The sequence below is a fragment of the Neoarius graeffei genome, chromosome 20, assembly GCF_027579695.1.
Source record: "Neoarius graeffei isolate fNeoGra1 chromosome 20, fNeoGra1.pri, whole genome shotgun sequence".
Lineage (NCBI taxonomy): Eukaryota > Metazoa > Chordata > Actinopteri > Siluriformes > Ariidae > Neoarius > Neoarius graeffei.
In genome coordinates, this window is record NC_083588.1 from 48,377,527 (window position 1) to 48,389,968 (window position 12,442).

A 12,442-nucleotide genomic window follows, 5' to 3' on the forward strand; every position below is an offset into this window, starting at 1 on the left:
AGTTCATGTGAGGAAACCCACCAACATCCCAGAGTTGAAGCTGTTCTGTACGGAGGAATGGGCTAAAATTCCTCCAAGCCGGTGTGCAGGACTGATCAACAGTTACCGGAAATGTTCTGTCGTTAGTCCTTGAAGAGGCAACACTCAGAAAAAAGGAAAATAACAAAACAGTATGACATTAAAATTTACTCTACAGTTCCCCCTTTTATCATGTAAATGATAACCCAACATTAAATCTATAATACTATCATACAGAGTTCACCTACTGGTTACTGTCCAGTCTGTGGCAATAGTCAGTCAACGAACAATGTGGTATTGGGCATTTTTTTATATTAGTCTCTACGTCTAAGGCACTTAGTCCTGTCACCTAAATCAGCTAGGTATTGTACGCTAGTGTATGTGTAGTCAGAATGTATTCTTTCAGCTACCACAGTGTGAATGATACTGTATTATCAATCAATATGTCATGAACCCAGTTAACAGTTTGATCTAAAGGAAAATGTCAGGACAGCGAATTCTAAATAAACTAAAATAAATAAAATAAAAACCTTTATATGAGCATGAATCGCGTGTGGGTGGAGCACAGAGGACGGCAGGACAAAGATCAGGTTGGTTTTACGGCTTTATTGCCACACTTTTCAGGGTTGCAACACAGTTTCAATAGCGTGAGAGAGACACACACACACAGCGTCTCGTCCGGCTCTCCCTCTGCTCTCGCTCTCCCTCCTTAAATAGGGCGGTTTACTGGGGAGAACACACAAAACACAGGTTAATGACACTCAGGTGAAGCGATTCTGCCACTTACCTTCCCCAACTCCGCCCTCCTGTCACAGACCGGTGCTTGACCACGCCCCCGCTGCCACATACCCCCACCGCCCGACTCAGGCCGGGCGCCCGTCCGGCCCGCAGCCGACTCCCCCCCCCCCCCCCCCCTTGACGGGAGAGGAAGTCCGCCACGACCATCTGCGCCCCTGGCCTGTGGACCACCTTGAAGTTGAAAGGTTGGAGCGCCAGATACCAACGGGTGATCTGCGCGTTGGCATCCTTCATGCGGTGGAGCCACTGGAGGGGCGCGTGGTCCGAACAGAGGGTGAAAGAGCGCCCCAGCAGGTAGTAACGGAGGGCGAGGACCGCCCACTTGATGGCCAGGCACTCCTTCTCGATAGTGCTGTAGCGCCCCTCACGCACTGACAGCTTCCGGCTGATGTACAACACTGGGCGGTCCTCTCCCCCCACCTGCTGGGACAAAACGGCCCCCAGCCCTCTGTCCGACGCATCCGTCTGCAACACAAAGGGGAGAGAGAAGTCAGGGGAGTGCAAAAGTGGCCCCCCCACACAGTGCAGCCTTTACCTCAGAGAAAGCCCGCTGGCACTGCTCCGTCCACTGGACCGGATCTGGCGCCCCCTTTTTAGTGAGGTCAGTCAGCGGGCTGGTGACGTCCGAATAATTAGGTATGAACCTACGATAATAGCCAGCCAGCCCCAGGAACTGTCTCACCCCCTTTTTGGTCTTGGGTCTCGGGCAGCAGCGATTGCGGCCTGTCTTATTAATTTGGGGACGCACCTGCCCGTTACCCAAGTGGAAGCCCAGATACCGTACTTCCACCCGCCCAATCGCACACTTCTTCGGGTTGGCAGTGAGCCCCGCCCGCCTCAGCGACCTAAGGACGGCCCTCAGGTGTTGCAGGTGCCGCTGCCAGTCATTACTATAAATGATTATGTCGTCTAAGTAAGCGGCCGCATAGGTGGCGTGGGGCCGGAGGATCCGGTCCATCAGCCGCTGAAACGTAGCGGGCGCCCCAAACAGCCCAAACGGAAGTGTGACGAACTGGTGTAAGCCGAACGGTGTGGAAAAGGCTGTTTTCTCCCGGGATAATGGAGTCAAGGGGATCTGCCAATATCCCTTCGTCAAATCCAGTGTCGAGTAAAAGCGAGCCGTGCCTAGTCGATCAAGCAGCTCATCAATACGAGGCATTGGGTATGCGTCGAATTTAGACACCGCATTGACTTTTCTATAGTCCACACAGAACCGGACCGAGCCGTCGGCCTTAGGAACCAAGACCACCGGGCTGCTCCAGTCACTGTGGGACTCCTCGACGATGCCCATTTCGAGCATGGCCTGAAGTTCTTCCCGAACCACCTTTTTTTTGTGTTCGGGTAATCTATAGGGTCGGCTACGCACTACCACCCCCGGGGGCGTCTCTATGTGGTGTTCTATGAGGTTGGTGCGTCCGGGCCGGGGCGAGAACACATCCGAAAACTCGGCCTGCAACTGGGCGACCTCCGTGAGTTGGGTCGGGGAGAGGTGGTCTCCACAGGGGACCGGAGAGGTGCGAGATGCCAATGACCCTTTTTGGATCTCCGGCCCCAGCTCCGCCTTCTCCGGAACTACCGACACCAACGCCACAGGGACCTCCTCATTCCAGAGCTTCAGCAGATTGAGGTGGTAGATCTGTAGCGCCCCCTCCCTGTCCGTTCGCCTAACCTCATAGTCGACATCCCCGACTCGCCGTGTGACCTCGAAGGGCCCTTGCCACTTGGCGATTAATTTGGAGCTCGACGTGGGCAACAGGACGAGTACCTTATCTCCCGGAGTGAACTCTCTAAGGCGCGTGCCCTTGTTGTACAGGCGGGTTTGCCGTTCCTGGGCCTGCCGCAAATTCTCCTGAGTTAAGTGGGTGAGCGTGTGGAGTTTTGCGCGCAGATCCATAACGTATTGAATTTCATTTTTGCTCTGCGAAGGTCCCTCCTCCCAATTTTCCCGCAGTACATCCAAGATGCCGCGCGGCTTACGCCCATACAGTAATTCAAATGGGGAGAACCCCGTGGAGGCTTGGGGGACCTCTCGCACTGCAAACAACAAGGGTTCGAGCCACTTATCCCAGTTACGTGCGTCCTCACTTACGAATTTTTTGATAATATTCTTGAGGGTGCGGTTGAACCGTTCGACTAAACCGTCCGTTTGTGGGTGATACACGCTGGTGCGGATCGGCTTAATACCCAATAGCCCATACAGTTCGGCCAGTGTTCGTGACATAAACGAGGTGCCTTGATCAGTCAGAATCTCTTTCGGGATTCCGACCCGGGAGATGACGTGGAAGAGGGCCTCTGCAATACTACGTGCGGAGATATTGCGAAGAGGCACCGCTTCCGGGTATCGCGTTGCATAGTCCACCAGAACCAATATAAAGCGGTACCCTCGTGTTGACCGATCTAATGGCCCGACGAGATCCATCCCAATTCGTTCAAACGGGGTCTCGATTAATGGTAGGGGGCGCAAGGGCGCTTTTGGAATGGCCGCTGGGTTTACTAACTGGCATTCGCGGCACGCCGTACACCACTTACGGACGTCGCCGCGAATCCCCGGCCAATAGAATCGGGCCATTATCCGGGCGAGTGTTTTATCCTGCCCGAGGTGTCCCGCCATGGGATTAAAGTGAGCCGCCTGGAATACCAATTCCCGACGGCTCTTTGGAATTAACAACTGGGTGACACGCTCCTTCGTCTGAGTGTCCTGCGTCACTCGGTATAACCTATCTTAAGATGGAGAAATAGGGGAAGGTCGGGGTGGCATTTGGCTGGAGCGTTTGACCATCGATTACTCTCACTTGGTCAAACGCGTGTCGCAGAGTTTCGTCTCGCGATTGTTCCAGTGGGAAATCCGCGAGGGATTCCCCAATAGAAAGAGGAGCCGGGGGCCCCTCACTCTGTCGCGGAGATGACGTAGACGGCCCTGCGACCGCAGCTCCAGCCAAAACGACCCCGGGACCCCCCCCGGCTAACCGGCAGGACCCACTCTTTACTAGGTGTGCCATCAACCCCCGGAATCCCGGCCAATCAGTCCCCAAGATTAAAGAGTGGGTAAGGCGAGGATTAACCGCCGCCTTCACTATAGATTTGTCCCCTCTGAAATGTATGTGGACCGACACCAACGGGTAGCAGTGAACATCCCCGTGCACACACACACACACACACACAACACCTTCACCCCTTGTGCTCCCCCCAATGCCTCGTCTTGCACCAGGCTTTGGCGGATCGAGGTCTGGTTGCAACCCGAATCCACCAACGCCTGATAGGTCGCCCCTTGTACACTTACCGGTATGCGATATGCTCCGGCCTGATCGAGGGCAGCCTCTGGCGCGTCGGGGATCCGCACCACCGCCCCCACCTCCATCGCGGCACACTGTTGCTGCAGGTGGCCCGGTTCCCTGCAGCGCCAGCAAACCGGCCCGGGCCTCCCCTCTGCAGCTGTGGACTGAGGGTCACTCACCTGAGGGGGGGGGGGGGGGGGGGGGGGGAGAGACAGACATAGAAGGGAGAAACGGGAGGGCACCACGGGTGCGGCAGGCCGGCTGGGGTGGGGCCGGCCCCCGCCTCCGTGGTGGGGGAATGGGGCGAGGACGGGACACGGGAGGAGGGGGGAGAGAGAGAGAGAGAGAGAGAGAGAGAGAGAGAGAGAAGAAGACATCCGTTGTCCTGCCGCCGGGACAGCCGCCAGATGATCCTCCGCCAGTCCTACGGCCTGATCCAGCGACGCCGGGCGGTGGCACTGGACCCACTCCGCGGTTCCGGCGGGTAGGCGGGCGATGAACTGCTCCAGCGCCACCTGGTCGATGATCCCCTCGGCGTCGCGATCTTCGGCCCTCAGCCACCGCCAGCAGGCGTCCCGGAGCTGCTGGCCGAACGCAAACGGGCTGCCGACTTCCTCCATTCGCAGCGCGCGGAAGCGCTGGCGCTGCTGCTCCGGCGTGCGCCCCACGCGCTGGAGGACAGCCCGGCGAAGGTCGGCGTAGGCCAGCCGGTGGTCGGCGGGGAGCTGTAGTGCGGCTAACTGCGCCTCTCCCGTCAGGAGGGGGAGGAGGCGCGCCGCGCGCTGTTCCATCGGCCACCCCGAGGCTTCGGCGACCTGTTCGAATAATGCGATGAACGCCTCGGGGTCGTCCTGCGGGCCCATCTTAGTCAAGGTGATGGGAGATGGGCCCGCGGCCGGGGCGCTGGGGGACCCCGCCGACGCGAGAAGGCGCCGGAACGCCTCACGGTCTTCTTGTTGAGCCAGTACCAGGGCTTCGAAGCGGCGCTCCTGTTCCTTCCGGAGTGTGACGAGCGCCTGGTGCTGGCTCTGCTGGGCCGTGGCGAGGGCGTGGACCAAGTCCGCGAACGGGGAGGATTCCATGGGGCTGCAGGACAGGTGCTCCACGGTCCCGGGTTTCGGCACCACTGTAGCGTGAATCGCGTGTGGGTGGAGCACAGAGGACGGCAGGACAAAGATCAGGTTGGTTTTACGGCTTTATTGCCACACTTTTCAGGGTTGCAACACAGTTTCAATAGCGTGAGAGAGAGAGAGAGAGAGAGAGAGACACACACCGTCTCGTCCGGCTCTCCCTCTGCTCTCGCTCTCCCTCCTTAAATAGGGCGGTTTACTGGGGAGAACACACAAAACACAGGTTAATGACACTCAGGTGAAGCGATTCTGCCACTTACCTTCCCCAACTCCGCCCTCCTGTCACAGACCGGTGCTTGACCACGCCCCCGCTGCCACAATGATTAAATCATGAGAATTAGATTGTAGACAGGAAATATTTGTTGCACAGACCAGTGAAAATATGTACAATATTTTTTCTAGAGATCTAGACACACTAAGAAGCTTCAATAAGCATGTACAGAAGTCAAAGATGTACTTCCACACTGTCTGTCATTCACAAATCAGACCGGCCAATGAATTAATTTCAACTTAAAAAGTGAATTCAGACACTTAAGGAAGTGCTCCCATTCAGGGAAAATACGTCAGATTGTTTTGTTGGTATGTTGCTGCTTATGTTATGGGCAGGTGTATAACAGGTGACACAGGAATGGGGAGTTTCCAGTTTCTGCGTACTTTGCCAACTAGTAAGAGTCAACAAGGAAGAAAGTTCTATTGCATTTAAAGACACATGACATCAAGACTTAGAAGACTACCTGAAAGAAAAGGAGACACAAGATCATGGATTTGTGGAAAGTTCTGTGTGTTGTATGCGCTCAACTCCTTAGTGCTACAGGTACGTGTCAAGGAAGCACTGATTCTGATGAATATTATATTTAATCTATGATATGTTCAACATATTACAACTAAGGCAAGACCCTACAGGTGAATAGGGTACATTTTTAAAATGGCAAACATTACAATTGCTCGTTTGTTGAGATTCTTACAAGTTTTTCTTAAACTTTATTTTAAAAATGTACATTTATTTATACAGATGAGGCTTTATCTAGTGAAACAGTGATAACTTTGCATGCATACTTTGCATAAAACTTTGCATAAAACTTTGCATAAAACCAAAAATAATTTATTTTGATGGTCTTAGAATTAAAATATTTGTCTCAATGTAACACTCACATGACAGACACTTTTACCAAGCAGTTACTTGGAAATCACTTTGTGTTGTTTAAACAAGAAAATATCACATACTTCTTGATGCTATTTTTCCCCATAAAATATAATTAAAATAAATCCAAGAATAATCAACATTCTTCTTTAATATTTTTTTTAATTAGGAATCAGAATGAACTTGTAAAATGTCATTAATGCAGGTCGTCCAGGGAAATAGATGCTTGTTTGTAAAAAGATACAACATGGTTTTATCTGTTTCCACTCTAGATAGCCTGCCTCAAAGTTTCAGTCTTAACCCTAACCATAGTCAATCTACTAGTTTGTATGCCTACACTGCAAAAAATGTCACCATAGTATGTAAAAATATCATTAGATTTTGACAGATGATGTTGCTGTATCTTGAAATGAGTAAACCGATATCTGGAAATAGGTTTAATTATCATATAATGTTCAAATTTTTATTCATCACATGTTCAATGTCAAGATAATGGCAGTGAAATGGTTTCCCATTGTGCTCCCTCCACTTATGCAAGAATATACATACAGTATCAGTCAAAAGTTTGGATACATCTCATTCAGAGGTTTTCTGTATTTTGACTATTTTCGACATTGTAGAACAATACTGAAGACATCCAAATGATGAAATAACATATAGAACATGTATGGAATTATATGGTAAACTAAAAAGTAACAAAAAACAAAAACAACAAAACAAAACAAAATGCATTTCATATTTTAGATTTTTCACTGTGTTTATCTTGATGATGCTTTGTACACTGTTGGCATTTTCTTAACGTCATGAGGTCACATGGAATGTTTTTAATTAACAGGTATCTCATCTCATTATCTCTAGCCGCTTTATCCTGTTCTACAGGGTCGCAGGCAAGCTGGAGCCTATCCCAGCTGACTACGGGCGAAAGGCGGGGTACACCCTGGACAAGTCGCCAGGTCATCACAGGGCTCTGGTCAAAAGTTAAATAATGCAATTTTTTTTCCTTCTTAATGCATTTGAGATCAAACAGTAAATAATAAAAAATACAGTAAATAGCCCTATTCCACAACTGTAGTAATCTGCATTATGTCAAGAACTGATGAACTAAGTAAAAAGAAACGACATCCATCATTACTTTAAGACATGAAGTGTCTTTTAATGAATAAAAATAAAGAAAAAACATTGAGTTAGAAGGCATCCAAACTTTGACTGGAACTGTATCTTGTGCAAAAGGTTTTTAAAAAAGTGTACCATAGGTAGTAAGGCAGAGGAAGATATAATATGTAGTAAATACAGATATGAATAAAAGTAAAATATGTGGTATAAATAATCCAACCCCAATGCCAAAAAAGTTGGGACAAAGTACAAATTGTAAATGAAAACGGAATGCAATAATTTACAAATCTCAAAAACTGATATTGTATTCACAATAGAACATAGACAACATATCAAATGTCGAAAGTGAGACATTTTGAAATTTCATGACAGCAACACATCTCAAAAAACTTGGGACGGGGCAATAAGAGGCTGGAAAAGTTAAAGGTACAAAAAAGGAACAGCTGGAGGACCAAATTGCAACTCATTAGGTCAATTGGCAATAGGTCATTAACATGACTGGGTATAAAAAGAGCATCTTGGAGTGGCAGCAGCTCTCAGAAGTAAAGATGGGAAGAGGATCACAAATCCCCCCAATTCTGCGCCGACAAATAGTTGAGCAATATCAGAAAGGAGTTCGACAGTGTAAAATTGCAAAGAGTTTGAACATATCATCATCTACAGTGCATAATATCATCAAAAGATTCAGAGAATCTGGAAGAATCTCTGTGCGTAAGGGTCAAGGCCAGAAAACCACACTGGGTGTCCGTGATCTTCGGGCCCTTAGACGGCACTGCATCACATACAGGCATGCTTCTGTATTGGAAATCACAAAATGGGCTCAGGAATATTTCCAGAGAACATTATCTGTGAACACAATTCACCGTGCCATCCGCCGTTGCCAGCTAAAACTCTATAGTTCAAAGAAGAAGCCATATCTAAACATGATCCAGAAGTGCAGATGTCTTCTCTGGGCCAAGGCTCATTTAAAATGGACTGTGGCAAAGTGGAAAACTGTTCTGTGGTCAGACAAATCAAAATTTGAAGTTCTTTATGGAAATCAGGGACGCCGTGTCATTCGGACTAAAGAGGAGAAGGACGATCCAAGTTGTTATCAGCGCTCAGTTCAGAAGCCTGCATCTCTGATGGTATGGGGTTGCATTAGTGCGTGTGGCATGGGCAGCTTACACATCTGGAAAGACACCATCAATGCTGAAAGGTATATCCAGGTTCTAGAGCAACATACAGGTATGCTCCCATCCAGACGACGTCTCTTTCAGGGAAGACCTTGCATTTTTCAACATGACAATGCCAAACCACATACTGCATCAATTACAGCATCATGGCTGCGTAGAAGAAGGGTCCGGGTACTGAACTGGCCAGGCTGCAGTCCAGATCTTTCACCCATAGAAAACATTTGGCGCATCATAAAACGGAAGATGCGACAAAAAAGACCTAAGACAGTTGAGCAACGAGAATCCTACATTAGACAAGAATGGGTTAACATTCCTATCCCTAAACTTGAGCAACTTCACTGTAAAAAAGAATAGTTGAGAATACTTGAAATTTCAAGGCAACAGTCTGCATTAATAATTTTATGTTTTGCCAACGATGTGCCCATGATAATCCAAACTATGATAACACTGTTATCTTTATTAAGAATTCTTAATTAAGTCAATTTTCAATTCCTCATTCTGCCAACATAGATTTCTCTTTTTGCTGAACAGTGGCATTCACAGTAGTACAAAAAGGCAATTGAGGTTATCACAATTTTTTGGGGCTTTTTTCACATTTATTTGGATAGGACAGTGTAGAGACAGGAAATGAGCAGGAGAGAGAGATCAGGAAATGACCTCAGGTCAGAATCAAACCCAGGCCCCCGGATTTATGGCATGGCGCCTTATCTACCTGAGCCACGACAACGTGAACTTCAACCGGAGAGAGAATCACATTGCCCAACCCTTGCATTTGGGAGAGGAAACCCCGTGTCTTGGTCATTCAGAGCATGCGCTGAATAAACACCTGTGACAATTATGTATTTTCAATTCAGATTATTCACTATTGTATATTTACACATCATTGAGGTGCACCCTATCAGTTTGATGTGGATTTTTCTTGATGTGGATAATTCTAAAAAATAGAATTATGCTTTGTTCAAGTAATTCCATATTCACAATTGAATGGACAAGAAAATATGAATAATTATTAACGAACAGAAAAATCCACATCAAACTGATAGGGTGCACCTCAATGATGTGTAAATATGCAATAGTGAATAATCTGAATTGAAAATACATAATGGTGTTTATTCAGCGCATGCTCTTAATGACCAAGACACGGGGTTTCCTCTCCCAAATGCAAGGGCTGGGCAATGTGGTTCTCTCTCTCCGGTTGAAGATCATGTTGTTGTGGCTCAGGTGGATAAGGCGCCATACCATAAATCCGGGGACCTGGGTTTGATTCTGACCTGAGGTCATTTCCTGATCCCTCCCCGTCTCTCTCCTGCTCATTTCCTGTCTCTATCCTATCCAAATAAAGGTAAAAAAAGCCCCCCCAAAAATTGTGAGAACCTCAATTGCCTTTTTGTACTACTGTGAATGCCACTGTTCAGCAAAAAGAGAAATCTATGTTGGCAGAATGAGGAATTGAAAATTGACTTAATTAAGAATTCTTAATAAAGATAACAGTGTTATCATAGTTTGGATTATCATGGGCATACATCGTTGGCAAAACATAAAATTCTTAATGCAGACTGTTGCCTTGAAATTTCAAGTATTCTCGACTATTCTTTTTTTACAGTGTTGTCTCCTCAGTCCCCAGACGTTTACAGACTGTTGTAAAGAGAAAAGGGGATGTCTCACAGTGGTAAACATGGCCTTGTCTGTCCCAACTTTTTTGAGATGTGTTGTTGTCATGAAATTTAAAATCACCTAATTTTTCTCTTTAAATGATACATTTTCTCAGTTTAAACATTTGATATGTCATCCGTTCTATTCTGAATAAAATATGGAATTTTGAAACTTCCACATCATTGCATTCCATTTTTATTTACAATTTGTACTTTGTCCCAACTTTTTTGGAATCAGGGTTGTAAATGTAGCATAACATAATACAGTATAAATACTGTACACTGTCAGAAATAGGCGTATAGTAGGAATCCATTTCTGTCCCTAAGGTCCAATCTGCAGTAATGTGCACCCTATGGTTTATTATTGGACTTCAAGGTAACTATGTGTACCTTTTAAGGGCTGAAAAGGTACATATATGTTCCCAATCAGTATATAAAGGGTACAAATAAGTACCTTAAAGGGTCCTGCCTCAGTGACAAGCTGTTGTACCCCTAAAGGTACAATAATGTACTTTGTTTTCTGAGAGTGTATAGAAATATAATATACACAGATGAATAATATAGATGAATAATAAAGTAGTATAAACATATGGACAAGATATGTTTGTATATTTTTGTTTGTTTATTTTTTCCTGGATGTTTGAGGTGATTTGGGGGTGCAGCCCTTGAGATGAATCCTCATTTGGCACCCAGACTGCCTGAGGGAAGAAGCTCCTCCTGAGCCTCTTGGTTTTGGTTCTCAGGCTACAGTACCTTTTGCCTGACCTCAGCACTGAGAACAGGCCCTGGTCCGGGTGACTGAGGTTCTTAACTATCTTCTTTGCCCTGGTTCTGCACTGCTGTGCCTAAATGTCTTGCAGGGCAGGGAGACAGTGCTTTGTGGCTCTCTCAGCTGAGTGCACCTCACTGGATAGCGCTTTGCGGTCCTGCTCTGGTGGCATTGCCAAACCATACTGTGACGTTACCAGCCAGGAGGCTCTCGATGGTGGCCATCTAAAGCATCCTGAGCACTTGTGGGGAGAGCCTGAACCTGGCCACGAGGCCATAGTAATATAGGCACTGCCGTGCCTTCACTGTAAGATTGTCTCAATGGTTTGTCCATGAGAGGTCCTCAGTGAGCTGGACACCAAGTTATTTGAAGCTCCTCACCTTGTCCACTGGTTATTTGCTTACTTGTAATCTTGTAATAAGGAATATTAGATAAATCAAACCAGAATTGATATATTCATTTGAGAAGATGTCATTTTTGCAGTGTCTCATACCTTTAAAATACACTTCAGGCAGGAAGGTCGCGACTGAAGGAAAACTTCCAGACATTTCAGACATTTGAACTGATCTGGAGCTTCTTTCCTCTTTTCAGTTTGCCTTAGTCATGCTGAGATATGCAGAATATGTTTAGTCACTGCACCCATGGTGAATTTATGTATTTTGCACTCTTTATAATTGTTATTCTCTGCATTCCTGCTTATTCTCTCTTATCCTCTTTGTATAATTAGTTTTTAATCTACAAACCAAAAATATTATGCAAGTAATTGGTTATACAATTTAAATCAAATTGTAATTTGTTAAAATCACAGTAATAAATAATTATTTGAACCATGCGATAGATTGGTGACCTGGCCAGGGTGTACCCCACCTCTGTATAGCACAAACTATCCTAAGCAGTTGTTAATGACGCTGGATTAAAAAAATTAAAGCATTGTTAATCTGGTGTTAAGGGTTTTGTTGTTGTTGTTGTAGTATTAGTATTAAGAAAAGGCTTGTTCACAATTCTTATCAGATATTTCAGTGTTTTGGTTGAAGCAATAATATCCTCAATCTTAAACATATCTTGTAATACACGTTTCTCTGGATTTTAAAAAAAATTATAATCTGCATGTTGTCTTATGCTGTGTTTAGAAATCAAAAATACAGTGGAAAAGCTTTCTGACATTGTTGATGTTGTATAAAGCATTGCGTTTCTCTCTTTCTTTTCCATTAGGCTCACTTGGCCAGCTGGATGGTAAGTTCTTGATTCAAACAACATTACAATAGTGCTTTGTTTCGAAAACAAAGAGTACATAAATTTACTGGATTGTTAACTAACAGGTTTGCAATGACATGGTATCTGAGTGAACCCAAGTGAGCTGCTTTCTTTTGC

The 12,442-nt window shown here is 46.3% G+C and overlaps 1 protein-coding gene across 1 annotated transcript in view; it reads left to right on the top strand.

Moving 5' to 3' along the window:
- The first annotated feature begins 5,870 nt into the window (after positions 1-5,870).
- LOC132869062 (uncharacterized) overlaps positions 5,871-12,442 on the top strand; it is a 47,596-nt gene continuing 41,024 nt past the window's right edge. The window contains exons 1-2 of the mRNA XM_060902417.1: positions 5,871-6,035; positions 12,284-12,304. Of these exons, the coding sequence (XP_060758400.1) occupies positions 5,981-6,035; positions 12,284-12,304 (76 nt within the window). The 5' untranslated portion in view covers positions 5,871-5,980. The remainder of the gene's footprint in view (positions 6,036-12,283; positions 12,305-12,442) is intronic.